Source organism: Rhynchophorus ferrugineus, unplaced genomic scaffold (genome assembly GCF_030347505.1).
Source record: "Rhynchophorus ferrugineus isolate W39M unplaced genomic scaffold, kcgeb_rfMv2 rfM9, whole genome shotgun sequence".
NCBI lineage: Eukaryota > Metazoa > Arthropoda > Insecta > Coleoptera > Curculionidae > Rhynchophorus > Rhynchophorus ferrugineus.
In genome coordinates, this window is record NW_027472588.1 from 9,984,803 (window position 1) to 10,010,920 (window position 26,118).

Below are 26,118 nucleotides of genomic sequence, written 5' to 3' on the forward strand. Positions count from 1 at the left end.
TTTCGAAATCCATTAGACAATCGTTTTGTTCATTTTATTTACCTTCGCTATAACTAAACCCTCCGAAGCTACACCACAATAAATGAAAAACAAGCAACAGATAAATATGAACAGGTACAAACAGAATATTGCCATTATGGCCAACTGATGGCGTCAGTCCGATGACGTGTCGCTCGTGGTCTCGGACACCGTCAGGACCTTCTCCTGTTTTCGCTTCTCGCAACTCCGCGACTTCTCTTTCCTGGGTCTCTCCTTTTCTTTGTGTTTTGGTGACGCATCGCTGGCGCTCTCTTCGGATAACACCTGTTCCAGGCGTTTTCGACCTTTGGTTTCCTTGTCGCTGCGACGTAGTTTTTGTTTGTTCGATTTCTTGGCTTCATCACAGGTGATGTCTTCGACAGCTGATCGCTTGGTACGTCTTGTGCTGGTGTGAGAACTTCCGGTGGAATACCCGGTGTCTTTCCTCAAACTCTTCACTTTCCTGAAAAAAAACAGTTCTTGAAAGGGCCCATAAACATTTAAAATACATTCATTGAATATTGAAGCCTTTTGCTGCAGCTTTAGATTACATTCAGGACAACAAATATCTACTAGGGCAAACATCTGCCTACTTAAATGTATGTCAGAACCAAATTCACCTCAAATAAATGTAGCTACATTGACCATAGTTACAAAATGCGTTGGTTACTAGGAAGAATAACAATAGATGAGAGGCAAGTAATTCAAATTCATGTCTTAGAGGCAAATTACAAAGAACGTGGAGTAACACTTGGAGGTAACAGGGAGTGGCAGTATTAGTAAAGAAGGCGATGCTTTTTTTACGAACAGGGACAGTGATCATCCATTGAACTCAAAAACAGAGTTAGAGTTAGTTCAATGATGAAATCAAAAAACCTTGAACTTCCTTGAAAGTTATCCAAATATAAAAAATGCGGTCATAGGATATAACATAAGTTTGTGGTCAGTAGTATCGTCTGTTGTTATCTTTATCAGGTTTTATTTACATTTCCCAGCAAGGAACTGTTTCACTGATAGTACATTTAAAAATCTAATATTCATGAAAGGAAAGTTTTCATTTCATTTTTATTTTCAAAAAATAGGAACTTTGTTTAGTGTCCTTAAGGTATATTCACAATGATGTACCATATCTCATAGCATATTACCGCCATAGGATTTTTACTGAATTACAATTTTTAATTACAATAATAGTGATTTAACTAAAATGTGAATATTGGGTGTTTATTTTTTAATTTTCTCCGCCAAATTTTTTTCATAATTTATTCTTTTATGAACTGCCTTTTATTATTATCTGAGAATAGTACCAGCAATAATCATGTTGATATTCTATCCTATCTAGTACTAGAAAAACCTCAAGATAGTTGTGTTTAATATATAAAAATAGATAGTTAAAACTCAAGATATGATTTGATTATGATATGATAAGATTATAGTTAGTACCTCCATAAAATCCAAAAATTTTATCAACACTTCTTTAAATGATATCCAAGCCTGTTTTTCCTTTGTACTCTGAAATTGTTTCTGCGAAGTTGGAATAGAACAATTTATGAATATCAAACCAAAAGACTTTCTTCTTTCACTGTGGCAATCACCATATTTACGAAAAGGTTCTACAGTTTTGTTCAATAAACTGAAATTTATATGTAGTGGTAGTAGAAGAATATATTTGAGGTTTATCAACATTTTCTGAATAATATCCTTATCAGATGTCATAATCTTGCTCTGCTTGGCTACGTACAAGCAAGTATGGTGAGAACATTTATATCTACACATAATAAGCTGAAGCTAACTTTCTATAAAATTATATTAAGGTTTTCTTAAGCTTCCTTCATATGGATTGAATGAGCAACAGGCAATGAAGCATAAGTATTTCCGTTGTGTAAAAACACACATTTTAAAATTATTTTCGATCTTAAACAGGTTACTTATTTTCCAAATTTTTCGAGACATCCTTATTTATTATTATGCTTCAATATCATGAGTTATTCTTTGTTGACAGTTTGGCTTGCCGAAAGGAATTCGTAATAGATAATACTACTATTCTTAACTCATATTAGAACTTAGAACTAACAGATACTAGAAATTCTTTGGTGGGCATCTAGAGATGGTACTAATGCTCAAATTAGAAAACCACAGGAAGGAGGAAGTTCTATTTTATCAATACAACAATATAATATAGTAAATTGCCATCACCTACCATATTAGTTCGATTTGATCCTTCGTGGAATATTTGGCTACATATATTTGGTTTGAATAAAGAAACAATATAATCAGGCTGGAGAATTTGGTAGCATAATCAGTAAACAATCAATCAACTTACTTTTTCTTGATGACGTTCTCATCACTGTCATCTTCATCGCTAGATGGCGCCTTTCTGCTGGATTTGGGTTTCTTCGTTTTTTCTTTGTCGTTTTTCTTGTACCCCCTTTTGGTTCCCGCGTAAATGTCTCCCTTCGATATAATTGATATGTTGGTCAGTTCGACTTCTTCCTGCTTTTTGTTATGTTCACTGTATACCACGTACAATCTATATAGTTGGAGCAATATGACCAGAGTATTCTTGCACGTGAAGAATACGTTCATGTACGAGATGATTTGAAAATGCGTAATGAGAAGCAATCGGAAGACTAGAAATGGTGCGTCCTGGAGTGTGATGTTCAGAGCAATACCCCAAACATCAATGGTGCAACAGCTTTCTGATCTGCAACAATTTGTAAATATTACTGATTGTTCCCTCAATTAATCGGTCTCAGAAAAATATCCTCTTGAAATTAATGAAGCTCAGCAGATCAGAGAAGGTGTTAAAGATCATTTGTATCTTTTAAAAATGGCATTTGGTATCAAAAATCGCCCAAAAGATTGTCATGTAATGTTCAGTGAAGCCTTGTGTCAAGTACTTCAATAACAATCTGTAACAACAGTGGGTAAACTTTAAGTCTTGAGAATAAAAAACAAGGAAGGAATTTAGCTCTACTGCTGTCTCCATCGGCAAAAAAGGAATTAGTCCATTCAATTATTATCAATGATTTTTTCTGACCAATACAAACATATTCTTGTATGAAGATTTTGGTAGTATCTTTGGGCAAAAAAATCGCTCAACACTATTGCATTGTCTGAGATGTAATTTATGGTATGGTTTGCAGTTACTCAAAAGCAGTTGTGGTAAATATACTAATGTGGTTAATAATGATAATATTCTTGGAATGACAGGCTAACAGTTTAATTATTTTTTCAAGTATATTTAAATCCTTCCACGGTGGAATCTCGTAGGAAACCAGAACATCGACTGATAAAACTAGTGTTGGGAACTATCGACTGAAATCGACTATCGACTGTTTTAGTAATTGATTACTTTTTACTATCGACTGTTTCAGTCGCTATTTTTGGTTCAACTAATTTTACTACTTTTTACCAGTATCTGTTTCAGTCGACTATTTTCAGTCGCTATTTTCGGTCCGACTGATTATGTTACTATTTACTATCGACTGTTTTATTCGATTGGACTAATTTTTAACGTTCTCACTCTGTCGTCCTGGCCAAGACCTTGACAAAAATGTAGCCAATTTATGCTTACATAGATTTATATGTAATATATATAATTTTATGATTTTTTTGGTAGTTTGCTTTTAAATAAATAACAATTTATTGTATATTAATATAGTAACATTTTGGAACGATATTTTTCAAGACTGTTAATGTAATAGAGTAAAAAGATTAAAATTGCGAATAATAACAATTAACATATTAAAATGCCCGATTAAACATTTGTGGAGTATTATTCCATTCCATAAAAAAATTCCATTCCTTTTTACAGATCCACAGAACCTTCGAATATAAAAGTAATTCCACTTCCTTTAAAACGAAATTAATAACTGCATGTTAATAGTATTTAGTAATTACTTTTTACCTTTTCTTCTTTAAAAATAGTACATGAAGGAATATGTACATCTCCGTCTCACTTATACTACCGCTGGAAAATATAAGCACATATAAAATTAACTGTTTCAAGCAATTATCTCCGTCCTTTCGTCTTTCACAATTTATACCATAAAGCATACCGTGCATTTGACCGTCATTATTTCCGCAAGCCTGTTTTGAAGCCAGCTTTATATCATTAACAGATAGTTCAACAGAGCAAGTCCTAGGTTATACAGTGGATGAATCAAAATTTCCCAGCTAATCTTCAATTTTCTAACGTCTCAGCCACTAAAGATATCTGTGATCAAATGTCATGTAGAAGTGACTTTATATCGGTCATTTCCATAAATGTCAAAGAGTAATAATGGCCAAATTTGATGATGATACTGCCTTACAAGTATTAAAATTGAAACAGCTTAATATATTATAAACATATCAAACCAATTTTTTTAGTCAAAGTATTTCAACCACCTTCCACAGTTGTGGTACATATTATAGTCTGAATGAAACACTTATTATGTTGATGATCTTAATTAGTCATTTTCTTGGAAGTTTCTTTATTATATTCTTGGTAATAAGGTCAAAACCAAGAGTCATTTTTACGTTAATATTATTTTTTATTCCTTTTTTTAACTCCGGTCACGGTGATAAATGGACTTTTCACCATCAATGAGAATGCATGAACATAAAAACGACAAAGTACCATAACTACTCGACAACAGTGGATTTTGAAACCGGAGTTTGAATACAGAAGACCCAGAAAACTAGTATAAATTAGCTCCGTGTGAAAATTGTGCAGTGTTTTAAACTAATGTGTGATGTACCCGTGGAAGTACAGGAGTTAGCTAAAATAATATAAACACCACACACCACAATACATCTTCAATGACACCCGAAGTTCTTACTATGACTACCATATTGCTACTATATTGCTGCCAAACACTCCCATATTCTAAGAAGATGGTTCTCCCATACACGCAGCCAAAAAAGGCTTAGTCTTAGTTTAAGCAGCATCAGAATATCATCAAATATATTCCCTGGCCATCACAATCGCCAGACCTACCAAAGGAGTAGATTTGAATCTCCAACAGCAATTAACAAATGTTATGGTAGAAGAATTTCTTTTTTGATAACATCTTTATTAAGTACGCTTAGTACAATCTTAATTATAAATTAATTTATTACTACATTTTATTTGTACTTGGATTAATTCATAAGCAAGACGAGTGCGAGGCGAGAAAATACATCAATATGTATTCCTCAATTATAAAATTATAATAACTTAAGCTATAGTTTGCACTAAAGGTATACACTTTATATAAGTTCGTATGGCTTGGTTCGCTTCAATGTTCTGACATCCTGCGCGCTGTCCAGCAGTTGTATTTCTTCCACGGTAGTATGATTTAGTAATTCTCTTTCGTGTTTCGACGAAATCTTGGATAACATCGCAAATCCATTTGATTTCCAGATCATCGTGCAGTTCTTCGTTGGTTACGTAGCGATAGGCATTGGTAATCAATCGAAGAACCTTGTGTTAACAGCGTTGGATGACTAGTTGATTTGAAATTTTATTACAACCCCATATTTGCACTCCATAGGTCCAAATTAGCTTTATGATTGTATTATAAATCAAACTCTTTGATTTTAGATCAAATTGAGAGTATCTTCTGACTAATCAGTACAGATGTTTTATTTTGGTTCTAATGTGTTTTTCTTTTTGTCTAACATGATGTTTTGGTACAAGAATGGAACAACATTCCGTTCAAAATTATTCAGGCACTCTATAAATTTATTTAACAAGTGGCGATTTAGCACGTTAATAATAAATATTTGTTGTATATATATCAGATATTCATATTATTTTGTCCATTCCATTCATCTACCAAACGTTAATAACATATGTTAACATATGTGCCGTGTGCTTTATAAAATTCAATTTGCTTTACAAGGGACGTTTTATAAAGCACGGTCCATTTCACGTCTCAAAGTCTAAATGACTTTCCTGCCAAATCCGATACATTTTGCTCAATGGAATTCTGATTATAGCCATTAAGTTAATTCGACTCGATCCCAGCGAGAACCATGCGAAAAAATCCTGGCACGACGACAACGTTCGATAGCAAAAAAATAAAACAAACCGAAAATAGTTTTGCAGACGTACACCACTTGTATCGAAAAATTGCGCGCCATCGATACGTTTCGAAAATATGGATACCGCGACGGCGGAACGCTGTTGTTTACACTTCTGTTTCCAGTTTTCGAGCAGGAATCCGAACTCTACGCGGCTGTTTTGATTTAAAAGCTCACCGAGCAATAAATCACAGACCAGCATCCGTTCTGTTCGACAAATATTTAATCGGGCCGTATTTATAAGGATTCGTTTGTTGTTTCAATGCAAAATTAGAGTATTAGGATGGTTATTTCGGCGGTTAATGACGTTTCACCGTCACAGGAACTCGAAATGTAGTCGTTATCCCTAAAAATAATAGACAAAAAAAAACAATTTTGATGAACCGTTCGATTTTTTTTGATGAATGAATTTTGATCTTAGAAAATTTACAATAGTTGACGTAACATATGAGCACTCGTAATTTCTGTAACTACAAACAACACAAGAATATAACAATTTTGATAAAATAACCATTTTTGTAACACATGGACTGAAAAATCCCTGGCGTAACAAAGAAAACACGTTTTTTTGTTGATAATTGGCATTATTTATCAACGTAATCTCCATCAAGAACGCCACATAATCATTCCAGCGCCGCTCTAATATTTCAATACCACTTTTGTAGAACGATTTATCTCTTGCCTCAAAATAGGCCTGTCACAAGTTGCTATCCATTCAGATAACGATTGTTTTGATTCCAGATTGTAGTGATGGTCCATGTTTCATCCATTGCTACATATCGACTGTTAAGTTACATATAAGTTCTGTTTAAATATAGCCAAACATTGCTTAGAATCATCAACACGTTCTTGTTTTTGGTCAAGAGTGAGTAACTAAACCCACTAAGGCGCCCACTTTGAATATAGCTTACACATAGTAAAATGCTCAGGCAATATGAGTCACGCAACTTCACTTTTCGATCACTCAAAACGAGTTTCTGGAAATTTCTGATGTTTTCTGGTGTTACCGCCTCATTTGGACGTCCAGTGCATTCTGCATAATCTGTGTCTCTACGACTACGGTTGAAGTTAGCAAAACAAACGTTTTATTATTTTTTCTGATGGAGCGTAGTCACTTATAACACTTTTCAAGCCATTGTTTCGCTTGAACGATATTTTTCACCAACAAGAAGCAGTCTGCAATAAAATCACGAATTTTTTTTTACCCATTGTTTTGAAATTAACAAAGCTAGTATGACTACATGGCAAAATAAATTTATCAAAATTCACAAATTTATAAATGTCATGAAATGTTAATAGACTTTCATGCAATAAATCTGGAGCCATCTATGTGTTAGACCCGAAACTATTCAACCCATTTGTTATATACAGGAACTATGAATTAAGAAAATAAAGGAAAACCAAGTAGAAGAACAAGACAATATGGTTGAAAATTCCGGCAAGGCAATTATCGTAACAATGAAGACTATATAATATAGGAAGAAGTGTTAAAATAAAGAGCCTAAATCTAGTGTGCTAAAGTTTTGTAGCGATGAATAACAGAGAAAGAAATAGATATGATAATTGTGGGCAAGTAATTAATAAATAAATTGAGTAACTGGAGAGAAAGAAGAACAAAAAACCCCAGTAGGATAAAACAGAAGGAGAAATATAAGAAATAAACATGAGTGTAAAAATAATGCAGTAAAAGATGCAGTAACTAGTAGAGGCGTTGGCCATCGGAAAAAATATCGGTATTTCGGTATATCGATATTTAAAAAGATATAAATATATCGATATATCGGAGAAAAAAATATCGATATACTTTTTGCAACAAGTATAAAAATATCTATATTTTACAAAAAATAGATTGATATTTTTAAGAAAAAATAAAAATAGTGCAATATTAGCCTTAAATTTTTTCCAAAATTCACCAAACCTTATTAAATATCAGACAAGGAAATATCGATCAAGAATCGGGCAAAAATATCGATATATTTTCATAAAATATCGATATATCGATATTTTTTCTGCATCCCTAGTAACTAGTGAACATTCTAACAGAAAATCAAGAATAATACAACTCAATAACGAATAACCTGTCGGACTATCTGTTTAAAAAAAGAGGCATTAATCCCAACGAAGTTTATATGCACGTTTTAATTTTGAACGCATAAAAATGTGGTGCTTCATCGCTTTACGGCTATCACAACACAAATATTTAACATAACACGATAATGTTTGACGGTATTTATTTTACATGTATTGACGTTGAATCCAAAATTAGTAGCTAGATTTATTTATGGATGATGTTTTTATGAATTATTAATTACGCTGCATCGTTAGTGCGTCTATTTTCGGTCATTGAAAACGGCCGTTTCTCGGTTTTTGGTAGTTAAGTCACATATATCGATTGTTTGCGTGTATAAATTTGACAGCTGTCGGATCATTAGTTTGTGAATTATAGCATTTTCAGTGAAGCAACTTTTGTTATTGTGAAAAAAATGGATAAAGTTTCCGGACACTGCCCCAGGAAAACTATCCATCAAGAATTGGTATGCTAAGTTTAGACGTGGCGAAATGAGCACGGAAGACGGTGAACGCAGTGGACGCCCAAAGGAGGTTGTTACCGACGAAAACATTAAAAAAATCCACAAAATGGTTTTGAATGGCCGTAAATTGAAATTGAGTGAAATAGCAGACACTCTAAAGATATCAACTAAACGTAAAATTTTTATAAACTATAGATATATCGATATATTTTCTGCATCCCTCGTAACTAGTGGACATTTTAACAGAAAACCAAGAATAATACAATTCAATAACGAATAAGACAAAATAACACATAATTATTGAACGGTAACAATTAACGCAAAACAAAAAAAATCGAACAAATATAAACATTAGGCATAAAATGGAAACTGGATTAACTGGAACTAATCTAGTACTGCAAATAATTTAAGCAGAATGAAACATGGAAAAAGCAGGAATTAAAAAATGTATCAATCAATTATAATTAGGAAACAAATGAGCGTAGACATAACCAATGAAAGAAAGGGATATGGTAACTGTGTTTAAAAAAATGATAATTAATAAAAAGGATGAAAATTGGAAGAACTAGAAGGAGAAAAATCGAGGGAAATTCAAAAAAGGATAGAGAAGATAATGAAGAACAAAGTTCTCAAACACGCACAAATAGAGGAAAACAAGAAGCTGTTACAGAGTACAATATAACCAAAAAATAATTAAATTAAGTAATTAGTAAAAATGTTAATAATTAGAAAACCAAGAAAGATGACAAAAATGGATGAACATAAAATTCATTTCAATTCTAGATCCTCTCCAAGTGATCTAGAAATCTTTTTCAAAAGTAGCAATACCTTTAATAGGGCGTTAGCCAATTGTTTATATTTATTCATATTTCATCAAAAGAATCATGTTAATATATGGGTGCACAACGGCACATAGCTGACACCAAATTATCAATTACATAATTATATATTCATTTTTCTTAATTAAAATAAAATTGTTTTAAGTAGAACTCATCGTAATGCCTTAAAATCAATCCATAGTTAATAGTTCTTACGATAAGCAAGCGACTCAAGCATTCAATTATTCATGTCATCAAAATTTCGAATAAAATTGGGAAACTGTTTGTAGATTAACAGGTCAATTCAAAAGTAAAATACATTTTGGGGACACAAATGGGTCCATTAAGTTTTTCACTGTTAACATATGTGGAACCCAAGTGTCAAGCTTATTTTGGTGTCGTATCACCAATGATTCAAAACTGTTTTATGAATAATGTTTAGTTACGTAGCAAGATAAAATATATCAACCTCTTTTAGTGTCCAAACCAACTATGAGATTAGTGTACGCGTTTTCCTTCGTCGAGTGTAAAGAAACAAAACATAACCTTCTGAAATCTCCACGTTCAAAGTGCAATAACTTTAACGGACAGAATGAAGGACACTACCTTTATATTACCGAAATTAGTTTTTCGCCAACTTTATATTAGCAGTTTTAAAATTCTGATAAAGTGTATATTGAAGACTGAAAAACAGACGTGAAATTTACACGAATTTTAGAAACTAAAATAATTATAAAATAAATTCTTCAAATACTTACTTTTTAATAGTTGATCTCGTAGAGGTTAATCGACTCTTTCTTGATTTGGTCGCTGTTAAGACGACAGTAAATTGCATCAAGCTCCATGACCTAGAAACAAAAAAATTACTAGCTAATTTAACCATATTTAAATCAGGAAAATGGTTAATACCATATCGCCAAAGTCAACAGGACTAGTACAGGTTCAGCAGCGATTTTATCGTCCTTAAAGGAATCGAAAAATTCGATAATATCAGCTGCCGTTCCTGAAAAACATCAAAAAGATAAATAAATTTATGACCGGAATGTTCAAAATATTGATATAATGACGGCTAGGTCTCGTTACTGATCGTTCATCAAACCAAAATAGATCTGTCAAGTGTAATTTCCAACTTTTTTTTTCAAATAATATTTATTATATAAGTGTAATGGTAAAAAATATTTGTAAATATATATTTCTGTATATAATTTTATGAAATGAAGGACAAAAGCAATGCTTTATTTTCAAGATGCTTCCATAGATATATATATATATATATATATATATATATATATATATATATATATATATATATATATATATATATATATATACGCTTAGTACAATCTTAATTTAAAATTAATTTATTACTACTTTTCCGATGTACTTGGATTAATTAACAAGCAAAACGAGTGCGAGAAATTACATCAGTATGTATTCCGCAATTATAAAATTATAATTATTTATTAATTATTAACTTATAGCTATAGTTTACACTAAATGTATACACTTTATATAAGTTCGTATGGTTTTGTTCGCTTCAATCTCCTGACATCCTGCGCGCTGTATTGCTTCCATGTTAGTATGATTTAGTAATCTTCTTTCGTGTTTCAAGGCGAAATCCTGCACAACTTCGCAAATCCATTTGATTTCCAGGTCATCGTGCAGTTCTTCATTGGTTACATAGCGATAGACATTGGTAATCAATCGAAAAGCCTTGTTTTGACAGCGTTGTATGACTAGTTAATTTTTTGCAATTTTAGTACAAACCCATATTTGCACTCCATAGGTCCAAACTGATTTTATAATTGTGTTATAGATCAACCTCTTTGATTTTAGATCAAGTTGAGAGTATCTTCCGACTAACCAGTATAGTGTTTTGCTTTTTGTCTAACGTGATGCTTCCAATTTAATCTACCGTCAAGATGGATTCCAAGGTATTTAGCTGATTCTGCTTGAGGAATCGGGCATCCATTGAGTGATATAATTAAGTTTTTATTATTTCGCCTCAATGCAAAATTAACGTGGACAGATTAGAAGCTATTAAGTTGAATTTTCCAATCTTTCGTCCATTTGTAGATTTTGTTGACTGCCACTTGCACTTTTTCTATTCCCCTAGGCAGAGATATATCTTTTGCCATAATAATTGTGTCGTCAGCAAAGGTTCCTAGAAGTGTTTCTTTTGTTGTTGGAATGTCAACTTCCATATATTGTGATCATTTTTTCACTTTAATAAAAAGGCTTTTATTCAGGAAAATTGTCACAATATATGTTAATAAAAATATTTTCCACCATTCTAGTAAAATTTCGTTACAAAAAGTACAAGATGAGGATTTAGAATTACTAGACTTAAATGCAATGAACTATATAAAGCCTCTGCTAAGTTAAGATGTCAACTACATGTCAATTGGTAAACAAGCCGAATGATCCAGAGAAAATCTCAGACCTGTTCAGATTTCTTCATAGTTAGAACGTTACAAATATAACATCCAACTATATGGAAGTAGAAGGAAACTTTGAGATAATACACAGAGTGAAAATATAATAAGAAGAGAAGAAAATCCGTTAACAAAGCAGAGAACAGACTGGAAAAGATCAATCGAAATGTACCCCTTAAGACATCCGAAATTTTGAAACAGAAAAGATCATTCATATCTAGCAATAAACTGACTGTAATAATAGGACAAAAATTAAGAGTAGCATAAAAGCCATTAATTTTTCGAATGAAATCGAGAAAATGGTAGCTAAAAAACAAAATCCGTCAACAAAATAGAACCACTGAAAATAAAAATATTTTAAACAATATAACTCAAATCTTGAAAAGGGAAATACTGCAAATTAAGAACAAATCTATATATAACTATCTGAGAAATGTAACAGATGATAAGGAAACGCTTTTGGAAGATGGCTGAAATTGCCATGATCTCAAAACGTTGAAAATCCACAAATAAAATAAAAGCCTCTAGACCTATGTCACTGCTACTACTAACACTAAGGTATTTGAAAACCCCCTGTTGAAAAGAATAAAACCGATTATCGAGGGAAAAAACTTAATACCTACACGTCAGTTTGGGTTTGTTAACAAACACTCGACAATTGACGAGGTGCATAGAATAACAGATGTAATTGAAAAAGTCCATTAAGGTAAATCTGGCTGTGTTGGATTTACTAATAATACCACACAGTTTAATACCATACGTCCATATGAGCCTAAGAATTGACTTATACAGAAATATCTTATTATCCAAAGATAATTTGGATGTACGCTCTAAGAGTCAATACATCTGGTTCAGTTTAAGCCCAAGTTGTTTACGCATTATTAGTACATGTTTCTTCCAACTTAAGCGTCAATACATTCCCAGATATTTAACATAACCAGCAGAGCAGCAGAGGAGAGAGGATAGTCATTCTACGCAGGATGAACGTCTGCTGATTAGGTTTTGTCTGATTCGCCTTGGTACGCCATAGTCTCAACCACAAAGGAATTTTGCTGAGATGCAGTTGGAGGTTGAGATGATAAAATGGTCGTATTGTCAGTATATGTTGCCATAGTAGTGGTGTATGACAAGGGCCAAGGACCCTGCCCTGCGGAATACCTGAATATATTGGATGTAGTTCAGTGTATTCGTCACCCTATACAATATTTTTCACAATAAGTTTTTATTTATTTGATTGACCAATCTATGAATTTGCTCTATTGTTTCTTGTTTGTTATGGAAGTTAAATTAATAGAATTTAATGGAATATTTCTTTCTTCTGTGATTACTTTTAGCCCCTTGACGTATAGTTTCGCAAAAACCTTAAATATCACACGTAACAAGCTTATAGTATGATAGGAAGAGTATTCATGAAGAAAAGATCAAATTTCTGATTCAGCAAAGATTGACGGATCAGATTGCTGTTTATCAAGCATGGGCGGATAGGAAAGAAATCACCAGGAACTTTTAGCTGAGACCGGGTAGAAGATAGAAAATTTTCAATCTTTTGTGTCATAAACACATACACCAAAATGTTATTACAAACAATAGACATTTGTTAAACACTATTTGTTATTAAAATAATAAAAAACGGTTTTTTTTGTTTGATAATTTCAATCTTTTATTAAATTCTAATGAGCGCGAAGGAATGATTTGAATTTAAAAAATTTGAAAAAGTACACGCACCAAATTGAGAATTCATAAATAAGTAAAATAGGTCAAGATCGTTTGTGAACTATTTAGCGCTTTGATTGATTTATTGATCAAATAGCCAACGATGCCCAGGCATGTATAAAGCTGTTTTCTAAATTGTTTTTAATAGCTTCGAACCGTTATTTTTAACTATAAATTAAGGTTTTTTATAGTTGTTCATATGTTTTATATCGGATTTTAAAAATAATGGAAGGTAACAACTCCAGACTGCCTCTAGCATTACATTTACTCATGGCCAATAAAAATTGAAGGTGGATACAATCAATTTGGTTTAATTATTCATGCAGCGTCTACATAAGTAAAAAAGTATACTTAGCTATATTCTTAGATGCAGCACAAGGCTTCGCTAAAGTTTGGCATGAAGACCTTGTTCATAAACTACAGAAAATGTTACCAAAAAAACACACCGAACAACTAAAATCGTACATTAAAGCCAGAATGTTTAGAGTTAAACAAGAAGAAGCTCACTCTACAATAAAAGAAGCTAAAGCAGGTGTACCGGGGTAAATGCTTTATCTACACTTGTGATATACCACAAATGGAGAATATTACGATGGCTATATTTGCTGATGATACTGCAATTATAGCTGTCGGAGACAATAGTTACGCCAATAGTAATAGTTAATAGCCCACGTTAAACCAGTTCAGATAAACCCATAGTTGTATAAGGATACTTTCATATATATATATATATATATATATATATATATATATATATATATATATATATATATATATATATGACTTCAAACTTCGCTTGAAGGAACATATATAGAAGAAAAGAAAGAATTGGAATTGAAATATAGGAAAATGTGTTAGCTAATTGGAAGAAAATCCCAATTACCAGTACATAATAAATTGCTATTATATAAGCTGAAACCTATATGCAATACTCTGCAAGGAGTAACATAAACAAGTTACAAATTTTTCAGAACAAAGTCTTGAGAAGTATTGTGGGAGCACCCAAATATTACAGGACTGATTACCTACTTCATCGAGACCTTCAGATACCCACAGTCAGTCAAGAAATCAAGATAATTGCAAGGGGGCATGAGGAGAGACTCCATTCTCATGAGAATATTGAAGTATTGCAACTTTTGGATACCGCCACAGCAGGATACAGACTCCAAAGAATCAAACCATCTGATCTTGTGTAGTGTTGTGTAGTGAGGTGCAGGAGATAGGGCCGATGTGCCTTCGTAGTTATATACCTAGATTTAAGTTATCATAAAGACAAATTGTAGGTTAGTGGGAAACGACTAGTACTAATGTAATTATTAAATAATAAAAAAATCATACAGCAGTCTGGATCAACTTTAACTTATACTCTTATTACCCTTAAAGAGAAAGTTAAAATTCTTTCTCAAGGAACTATTTTGTTGGTACAACTGTCCTCTATATTGACAGTATGAGTCTATTTTTTTTGGGTTTTACGTATACGAATTTGATAATAATATTGATTTTATCTTAAGTTAAATTAAAATTTAAAGAATGTATATTAATTTTTGAGCGTTATACTGCTTTTAATAGCAGTACATCTCGAATGAGTGAGAGATGTGCCTGATTTTGGTTAACTATGGAAAATGTGGAGAATGTAGTTAAAAAAACCTTTATATTTGTTGGCTTAGATGTATTATGATACAATAAATTTGAATAAACAATTATCATACTTGGATAAATATTTTTTTGTTTGTTGGCCAATTCCTGGTACTGTTTTGACAGAATTTATTATTCAAACGTTCCAATCTCAATAGCGAAAGACGATATTAAGATATTGTGACAGTATTTTATCTAACTACTTGAATTTTTCTTCAAGGGTTTTGAAGGAAATATTGACCAACTATATTGAATCAAAAGAAATTATAGAAGGCTACAACATTTATTTGTCATATCTATCCCCAGTTATTTAAATTAATGTTATTTAAATTACTTTATTAATTAATAGTATTTAAAATGTTCCTTCGCTGCTTTTTCACTTTAAGTATTTATTTCCTCTAGCTCTTCAATCACAACGACTTACATTTTGGTTTTGATGAATATTATTTCACATTTCTCTACTTGCATCTGCTTTAATTATAAGCTATTTTATATTTATTATGCTGCGCATCAACATATAGCTTGAATGATTCTTATCATTTCATTACATAAGCTTCTTTGGCCCAATATAACCCATACAATGTATCTCCTCACTCTGTCAAATGCCTTTTTTAAATCTATGAATACTAATAGATATATCTTTTTTTTACCTGTACTTTTTATACTATGGTATATAAAATACGTATAGCATGAAATAATACTAAATATATTTACGACGAATTACCTCACATAAATCTTAAAAACCATAACAAATTGGGAGCATTTATCATATATACAACATGACGCGAATATATATTTACTGACAACCAAAAAAAAAACCTGTTAAATAACCGAGAAAATATCATTAAAATTAGTGTTTTCAACTTGCGTTTTTTTTTTGTTTGGTTAAAATTACTTGGCGAGCCCTTGAGCGTTATGACTCATCCCGATAGAATTTTAATTAGGATTTCAATGAATTTTCTTTGATTTTAAATTTGTTAATACCGTCCAAGATATCTTGTTGGTTATTGGGATATTAGGTGTTTTTCATTTTAGAGGATTTTTCAAAAATAAATATATTCGAATCCAAGTCTATTGCACAGTATCACTGTCTGTGACTTATCTCCATGTTTCCGCTAACTAACTAATGAATTAGACGGAACTGTCTAAATAACCAGGTGTCTAAATATACCAGGTGTGTCGGTAATAACTTTTCGATTTTTGTAACATATTTCACTAACGATAAGTATGCAAAATTATGATTTGATAGTTTGATAGATAATTTTGATTTGGTAGATGTCATTTTATTCTACTGACTAGATAAACATCAATACCTAAGAAATTACGTTCTTCCTAAATAGCAGCTTTGTATAGTTATATTTTTTAACATGTCGAATCTTGAGCATTAAAACGTGCATTCGCAGCACGCATTACATTTCTTGTTTTCTCAAAAAAAAATTGCTTAAAGTCATCGCTTTCGCTCAAAAATATGGAAAGATAAGTTCCACATGAATTGAATGAGCTAGCAATTAGAAAACGAAAAATGTTCATTAAAATGCTCCTTCAAAGGTATAAAAGCAAGTCATTCTACGTCCACAATACATGATAAGGTGATTTTGTAGCATGACAACGCGTCATCTTATACAGAAAAACTAGTTTAAAAATTATTGAAATTACTTGGATGGGAATTTTTATTGTACCCGCCGTACACTCGAGACTTGGTTCCATCTGACCACTACCTTTTCGCATTGAAGGGGCATACGCTTGCAGACCAGCACTTCGTCGATTTCGAAGAAGTTAAAAAATAGCTCGATAAATGGTTTAGCTCGAAGATAAATTACTTGAAATACAGACAAAATGTAAAAAATACCTTCTGATTATGCGAGATGCATCCAAAACTTAATTTTAAATCCTTAATTTTACATTTTTATTTACTAGAACACTAAGAAAGAAATCTATATTTGGATGAGTCTTTCTCTCTCTCTCTAGAAACTTCACCAAATCACGTGGCAGAACATAGTCTTAGATCTAACCTCTTAAACTACCTCCATCGATATGGCCAATCGATAGTAGCTTTTTCCAATTTTTCAGGCAATTTACGGATTCCATATAAAAAGGATGATATAACTTCTGAAACTCTCTACGAATAGATCCCATTTTTAGACTATAATATAATAGGAATCACTCATATATCAGAACAAGTAGAAATCGCAAGAATCAATGCCCGGAAAATTCCATTTTCATACATTTTAATGTTTCCAAGTATCTTTTCACCTTTTTTGCAGCATGTGGTTGAGCGTTGTCATGGTGAGAAATAACGTTGTTGGATCTCCGCTCGTATTCCGACCGTTTTTCGCGCAGTGATCGACTCAAAGACATTAATTGTAGTTGATAGAGCGAGTGACCAAACGCCTTTTAATGTATCCTGGCTCCAATTCATATAGCGCAAAATATCCAAGCTTTTGGATCATTACGATGTTCTTCAATCCATTGGAAATGGTTGAAGTTCTGTTACTCCCAACAATTCTACATATTTATCATGCGTTGCAAATACTAGTCTTCACATTTTATTGACTGTCCAAAACGTTCTTTGCCTTCGGTGTCAAAATCGCCACTTTTAAACCGTCGAATCCATAGAGCATGGTTACCGTAAGCTTCACACAACAATGGAAGACCTTCTTTTCCATAAAATTTTTCCGTAAATGCGATTTACTCAGTCTAAATTCGGACATTTACAACGCGCTGAAAAATATTTTTGTTCAGACTTCGACGAAATGACACAAATGAAAGTGAAGCATCAGTCAGTGAGGCTAACTTTTTCAAATCCTTTAAAATTTATAGTCCTGATAATTTCATTCAGTATTTCAAGTTTGTAATTTTAATTCGAGTTATTTATAAATTACATAGTTTATGAAGAAATTATACCTCCACACTATACTTTAACAGTATTTATCATTCTTTTGTAAAAGTTGGACATAAAAATTTTTTCTCTTTCTCAGTCTCGGAAAGTATTCGCAAAATCAAAATTGCTTTCGTAAAAGCAAGGCATAAAAATAACCATCGTACCTTATAAGTACATATAAAACAAACCGCTCGCTTTTGGAAGTTATCCAATGATTCAACGGGCAAAGAATGCATTGTACTCCATACCACTCTAAATAAAATCGTAAAATAAGGGATTCTAGAATGTGAATCACGCAGAGAGAGTGAAGCTCGTCCCGCTGTTAGTCAGGCGGACGCGGAGCCTAGTCGAAGCCAATATTTACCTGTTTACTTAGCTTAATGGCACCTAGTTACTTCCGGTACGATGTAAAATTAACGCGGGTTGTTTTTTGGCAAACGGCGAACTCTTTACGCAAAGGTAATATATACATCATAGAACCAGAACGGTTGGAGATTTATCGGGCATGTGCGTCTGGATGTAGTTGTTTTAGTTGAAAGGACAGATTTAGAAAACATCTGTCGTCTTGTTATGTAAAAATACACCATTAATGGCCACTTTAATGGATGTATTGGCACAAGTATAATAACTTTACTTTAGAAATTACGAACGACATATTTGTAAAACAACTTTGTTTTAATTTTATTTTATCATTATTATCGATGTACACAGAGTTGGGCTTTGGTTTGAAATGAATGCTGAATATTTTAAGTCATGTATTTGAAATATAACAATAATAAAAATACAGTATTTAAACTATTTTGGTTAAGACAAAATACAAATTATAAGTCTATTAATCAGTAAAAGAATTATCTCTGGTGAACACTAGATTTTTAAATGTACTATCAGTAAAACAGCCTCTTGTAGGGGAATTAATAAAACCTACTATAAACCTGCTCAAATTCTCAAAGAATTCTCAGACAGAAAGGCCCAAAAGAGACGAAAATAATATCCACATAAGATCAGAAAACATACAACACTATTCTAAGAAAATATGAAGAACTCTAACATGATTTTGGTAATCGTTCATGAACTGGTTTTAGTGTTATATCATGCCGAAAAAAAAATTCTACACGACGATCTTTTTTCATTATAAAAAAACATAACATGATTTTAAACCATTATTATGCCATCCTTAGAAAAATATATAATAAAATAATAAATTAATAATCAATAAAAGAAGAATTTCCTTTCGTGAACATTAGATTTTTAAATGTACTATCAGTGAAACAGCCTCTTGCGGAGGAATTAATAAAACCTGCTATAAATCTGCTCAAAGTCTCAAATAATTCTCAGACAGATGAGCCGTTGACAACTCAACTGTTTCTAGGCGTTTGCAGGCCGTGAAGAAGACCCAAAAGAAACGAAAATTCTATTTTAACAAAACGCAAAGAAGTGTAACATGATTTTGGTAATGGTTCATGAACTTGTTTTAGTGCTACATCATGCCAAAAGTTAAAAAATCTAGTCGATGACCTTTTTTTTCGCTATAAAAACCATAAAATGATGTTAAACTACTATTATGCCGTCCTTGGAAAAATCACTACATAGTATAAAACAAAGTCGCCTTTTCTGTCCCTATATCCCTATGTGCGCTTAAATCTTTAAAACTACGCAACGGATTTTGATGCGGTTTTTTTCAACAGATAGAGTGATTCAAGAGGAAGGTTTATAAGTATAATACATGCATAATATACTAAGGCAACATTGCTAATTTTAGAGGTTTCTAACGTGATGTCGTAAATTAACCTATTTTTTTTTAGGCTTATTTAGCAATCAGCAAAAACGCTGCCTAACCCTACGAGTTAGATCAAATTAATGTACTACAGTATTGTACACCATAAAAAGGTCTACAAAAAAGTCCGCGATGGTATATGTTTATCTTTTAGGGATAACCCACATTAACCATTTTTATTGTTTACTTTTTACGTGAGAAAATGGCTTATTTACGAAGCTATTTTAAGCAATACGGCATTAATCCTTATCGAATTAAGTACCTTAAATACAGTGTGCAATTAATATAGATCAATATGGTTCCTTACAGCATGTAAATTAAACAAATATTTTCGGAGATATTACAAATTTAAAATTTGCGTTTAAAAATGTGTAATGTAATAAAAATTGTATGAATTTAGATATTCCAAAGATAGTAGGAAATCTTCATAGTAAGTATAGGGGAAGAGGAATTGTTTTACTCCAAATTTAATTCGTGCAGGCCAAGGGCAGTAATGAATGAACCAAAAATACTGGATCGATTTTAATCATGTTTTCATTGAGTGACATAGGCATATATATTTTATGCCCGTGCAAAGTCGGAGCGGGCCGCTATGTTTTTATATACAACGTTCATATTTTTTCTGTAGTGTATTTAATTTAGTATCAGCATTGCACCCCTGCGAAGCCGGGGCGGGTCGCTAGTATATAATAAAATAATAAATTATTAATCAATAAAAGAAGAATTTTCTATGGCGAACACTAGATTTTTTAATGTACTATCAGTGAACCAGCCTCTTGCTGAGGAATTAATAAAACCTGCTATAAATCTGCCCAAAGTCTCAAATAATTCTCAGAGAGATGAGCCGTTGACAACTCAACTGTTACTAGGCGTTTACAGGCCGTGGGGAAGACCCAAAAGAAAGGAAAATTCTATTCTAGCAAAACGCAAAGAACTGTAGCATGATTTTGGTAATGGTTCATGAACTTGTTTTAGTTCTACATCATGCCAAAAGTTAAAAAATCTAGTCGATGACCTTTTTTTCGCTATAAAAACCATAAAATGATGTTAAACTACTATTATGCCATCCCTGGAAAAATATATAATAAACTAATAAATTATTAATCAGTAAAAAAAGAATTTCCTTTCGTAAACACTGGATTTTTAAATGTACTATCAGCAAAACAGCCTCTTGTTGCAGAATTAATAAAACCTACTATGAAGCTGTTCAAATTTTCAAATAATACGACGAGCAGTTGATAAAACAACTCTTTCCAGGCGTTTACATGCAATGAGAAAGACCCAAAAGAAACCAAAATAAGGAAACATGCAAGCAACCAATACTATTCCAATGAAATGTAAATAACTCTAACATGCTTTACTTCATTTTTTTTAGTACTACAGCATGACAAAAACAAAAAATTCTACACGATGATCTTTTTTGTCGTTATAAAAAACCGTAATTATTTTAAAACATTATTGTGTCATCATTAATCAATAACTATAATCCTAATAGCGTCATCTGTGATGGAATGAATCAAGTAAAAACATATTCTAGTATCAAAAAATCTGAATAAAACTAATTCCGAGATTGGAATATCGAAAAAAAATTGATTAGATTACATTTAGAAATGATTTAATCGAATTTAAATTCGTGTATTAATAATTATGATGCATATGTTGTTGTAAGTTAGGATTTATTATTTTTACATTAAACTATTCCACATACCGATATAAACGAGCAACAGCTGACTGAGCTGATCCCTGGTCAGATCCCCTTTTGGCAACATCCATCTGCCAATAATAAGTATCAGCATTAGGAACTGTTCTATGAGAGTAATCCAGGTTTCAGTACTCAGGGATATTTCCGGCAATTTGATTCCGACCTGAAATGAAACAAGTGAAGTGAAACGTTACAAGATTCGTAATTCTTTAAATTAAATCATATTTTTTTCAATTTTGACCGATTCCTTTTGATTTAATTTTATTATTATGAAAACTTGTACATATTATTGTGGTTCCAGTGTTAATCAGTATGTTTTCTATCTTCCTAGATATGTTAGGGGCTAGAATTTTTTTATTTATTGAGAAAAATTGTTACAATATTTATTAATCGATAAATTTTCTATAATTCTCTACAACTTTTTCCCATATTTCTGACAAAATGGCAACGCTGCATCGAAAGAACGATGTATCAGTCAAGTCGTACTTCATCGATCTGAAAAAGCGATAACTAGAAGGCGCTGTATCCGGTGCAGCAGAACTTCCCTTTCGGGATGCAACACGTTACCGTTATAAAATTTACCATTACTAGCTATCTATGGTCTTTTTGACATCAATACGTCGTTCAATTGTTTAATTAACAAACTCGATATTGATAAATTAATTAACATCAGTAGATATCTACAGAAACAGTTTAGCAGCTTTTTACACCTTACTGACCCAGCCATAGGCAACTCCGCTGAATAGTTTATCCAAAGTAGCACCGAACATACCTCCTCTAAGTTTATCACGTCAAAACGTCGCAATGTTGCCGCATCAACTCTGAGTTTTAGTTTATATTGGCTTTGACATATAACAAAATTCTAATCTAAATAAAATAATTGAACAGAAATGTTATCAAATATAATTTATTTTAACGTTATAGTACATCTAAAAACTACAGTTAATTAGCCACAACAGTTTATAGGTTAGAGTTGTTTTATTATATTTACATTGAACTCTTTTCTTCACCATCCATGAGCTAAAGTTCTAGGCCCGTTTTTTTATGTAGTGGTATCCCTCTGGAGGCCTAATCCACGTAATTAGCAATCTTATATCTGAAAAACGTATTTTACTTTCATTCGAGAGCATATTTCCTTTTTTCGTTTAGTCCTTGTTTCCTTCAATGGTGTATTTCCTTGTTAAGTTATTTTGTTATCACTGTATTCTTTGTTTCTTTTGTTACTATCTGTGTACACCATTCTTGATAAAATTAATTACTGAATTCTGCCTAATGCATTTACCATATCTACAAAATGGTTAGTATCATCCTCTCCTCACACACTCCAACCAAATGCTTATGTATAATTCTGAACAATTACACACATATCTATGCATATAAGTCGTTCACATTCTACAATACAGTTATCACATATTAATTATATATTCACCTCCACTCTCATTTGTTTCCACTCTCATCACCCTATCTTGGAAATTGTCAACATTAACTCATAATCCCACATTCACAAAATTTAATTTAAGTGAATAACTTGGCTTCCAATCTACATGATATTTATTCACGATTTCATCTTTGTTAATTTCTTCTTCAATGTATCTAATCGAGCTCATCTAGACGAAAAAACTTACTAACTACTCAGATGATTATGACGATATATCATGTGCCTTCAACAGAGTGACAGCTTTGACATAAACATAGTTACAAAACATATTTAAGCTATTTAACATAAATTACGTCTTTAATTTAAATCCATCAAAATTAATTCGCAGTCCAAGTAATAATTATTATTTTATTATAGTATTAAAGTAGAAAAAGGAGAAGAAATAGTAGTTTTGCAAGTAACTCTCAAAAATAAAGGATGCTCTCATTAATTTCACCAATGATAACCTTATTTGGGCGACTTGGAGACAATGATTCAAATTGTGAATCAACAATTTGTTGCCTATTTTCTTTTAATTGAAGTTACAATGTATGATTAATATAAATGCTTATATTTGCGAAAAATCCACTTGTAGACCGGATATTTATCATATAACTTTCAATATGTCTCATAATCCTTACTAATTATTCACTATTACGTAAAAGTCTCAATATCATTATCAACTATGCCTTGTTCTGATTTGTATCAGTAGTGTGTAATGTCCTGATAATCTAAATAGTTCTTCTTTGTGCGATATTTCGTTGATATTTCGATTGGTGTCTCATTTTTGATAAAACTTATCAATTGCGTTGCATGTTTCACATCAATTTAAAATCGTAAAATATTCCACGAAAACTGACTCATATATTTTTATAATGAATAATCATGTAATAAAATTTAAAAGTATTAATCTATACAAGCTAATTAGTTTTATACAAACCCCAATTAAATTGTGTAGATCCTTAAGTTTGTTGTCGGTAAAGTTCATTGGCAGCTCCAGTTCTTCTTTCGCCTTCATCCTTTTGTCCACTTTGTCCAGCTCCAGCAGCCATATTGCCGGAACTATACTGGCCAAATATAGAAACACCGAAGGGCAAAACCTAACAATTAAGAAAAATGTTTAAATCTACAGATGCCTTTTTTAGCAACTTTTCATCTAAATTACAGTAAATAGATAAATATACTTTTATTCAAAATATCTACACTGAATTTTAACGATGCTATTTATTAGAAATCATTAGGTAAATAAAGAAATAAGTAGGTACGAAAAGTAGTCTTCCAATAAATAACTTGATATTTCAATAACATTTCAGACCGGATATTTTCCAGCCCGTGTATTATATACACAAATCGTTTTTCATATTTTGCTGCTGTTGTGTAATTGTATTAACTAAAATATATGATATTTTTATTTATCTAAAAAAAATAAGTTGGAAATACATTTATATCAGTCATCTAAACGTTATGGGCAATTTAATAGGCTGAGACTGGCTGAGACAATTGCGCAGTATCTTTAAATATAATTAAAATACTAAAATACATGCTACCTCTATTTTAAAAAATTTATCTAAGACTTTGAAACAAAAAAAAATGTAATACCATTTGCATAATTAACAATTTTTATTATTTAATTAATTATATAAACACCATTTCAGAAAAATATATAATATACTAAAAATTCCTTTTACTCAAATAAAAATCGCTTCGTAACCACTAAAGCATTTCGAAGGATTTTTAAATAGTTTACATAAAAAATCGTTATTTTGGATTTAGTTCAAAAAAACTGATATCTCCAAAATAACTCGAGTGAAAACAAAGATGTTAAATTTAAATACATATTAAAAAACTGTTAACTAAAGAAGCATAATATTAAAGAAAACTTATTCAGAAATAGTTTTGTCACAAAACTAAACCACAAAAAATTACTAAACCTTTTTCTACATATAATTTATTTTGTAATTTACTATACTAATTACCAAAATTGTAATAAAACGTCAGAGTGTGTCAAAGGTACCAGTTTAAAAATCGATATCTAACTTATTTTATATAATTATTTCTAAAGTTGTTTTTTAGTTCAAGTGAGTGTTGAATCATACTCATAAATATAAAATATACAAATAGTATTGAAAATAAATGTCAATGCACCATAAATACATATATTCTGAAAATATCCGTTGTTTTTCGCCAATGAAACAACATCGTAAAAAACGCGAGAAAATGTTAGATTATAAATTCTGGTAGAAAAGTGTGATGCTATCGAAGTTGATGTAAGCAGATGAGCCTATAAAAAAGGCGTGTTCAATGACTATATTAAAAGTAGGTGTGAAGTATTGTTGCCAAAAACCATTTAAAATAGAATATTATTCGTTTCGAGAATAATTCGTTGACACCATACGTCGATTGACAAGAAAAATAATAGTCGATGACGCCAAAGTTTGAGTGGCCCCGTCTCATCATTTTCGCTCATTCATTTCCGCACAATTTGAAAAGTATTGTCCCTATTTCCAGCACTTTAGCCTACTTTCCTCGCCGGAAATCAAAATTAGGGTAAATGGTGTATTTTAAGTACTACAACTCAATAGGAACCCCAAAAAGTGATACCCAATTACTTTATTGTCACGAATTAAACAGAAAAAAAAATATGATTATACTACATAGCATCAAACAATATTTTAAAAAACTAAGTAATATTAAGCCCCACTGCCTATGTTAAATATGTATATCGATAATAATTATGAGTTATAATATTATATCAGCTCTAAACAATTTATTTTTTATAAACAATTGACTTACCACTTCCATTCTTGATTTTCCTTTATTGTTAATGTAAAGACACCTTCAAAAAATAGTAACAAAATAGGGGAACTCAAGTACCAATAAAAAGAATTCTTTTTAAAGATAGTCACTTGCCATATACCCACAAAACCATGTGCCGCAAAAACTACTCTTGTAATTATCGCTTTAATTGTTGCTATAAACCGAGCCATAATCAAAAATCGCTAAGAAAAATCAGAGCCATAATCAAAAATCACTCAATGAGTTTGAATGTATCATTCTTATAACTGCGCATACATAAACTATATTGAAGGGCCTTCATCCCTTTGGTGTGGATTTTTAAAATTTGGCGCTTATGTCGTTGACGCCAT

The 26,118-nt window shown here is 31.6% G+C and overlaps 2 protein-coding genes across 2 annotated transcripts in view; one reads left to right on the forward strand and one right to left on the reverse strand.

Annotated features, from left to right (window-relative positions):
• Positions 1–14,890, forward strand: part of LOC143201905 (uncharacterized) — a 44,978-nt gene extending 30,088 nt beyond the window's left edge. Inside the window, exon 4 of the mRNA XM_076413105.1 lies at positions 14,535–14,890. Coding sequence (XP_076269220.1) covers positions 14,535–14,759 — 225 coding nt within the window. The 3' untranslated portion in view covers positions 14,760–14,890. The remainder of the gene's footprint in view (positions 1–14,534) is intronic.
• LOC143201902 (transmembrane protein 26) lies at positions 1–26,103 on the reverse strand. The gene is made up of 7 exons (XM_076413100.1): positions 25,766–26,103; positions 23,913–24,072; positions 21,562–21,718; positions 10,325–10,418; positions 10,174–10,263; positions 2,339–2,719; positions 1–481 (listed from the first exon to the last, which is right to left on the reverse strand). The coding sequence occupies exons 1-7, from the start codon at positions 25,957–25,959 to the stop codon at positions 154–156; spliced, it is 1,404 nt and encodes a 467-aa protein (XP_076269215.1). The 5' UTR covers positions 25,960–26,103; the 3' UTR covers positions 1–153.
• Positions 26,104–26,118: the final 15 nt, after the last annotated feature.

What these genes read in the sequence shown, in the direction of transcription:
- LOC143201902 (XM_076413100.1), bottom strand. Translation starts at nt 25,959, where the DNA reads ATGGCTCGGTTTATAGCAACAATTAAAGCGATAATTACAAGAGTAGTT. An exon ending in GAAAATCAAGAATGGAAGTG is followed by an intron (nt 24,073 to 25,765) that starts GTAAGTCAATTG and finishes CTTAATTGTTAG; the next exon opens with GTTTTGCCCTTCGGTGTTTC. An exon ending in GCTGTTGCTCGTTTATATCG is followed by an intron (nt 10,419 to 21,561) that starts GTATGTGGAATA and finishes GATGTTTTTCAG; the next exon opens with GAACGGCAGCTGATATTATC.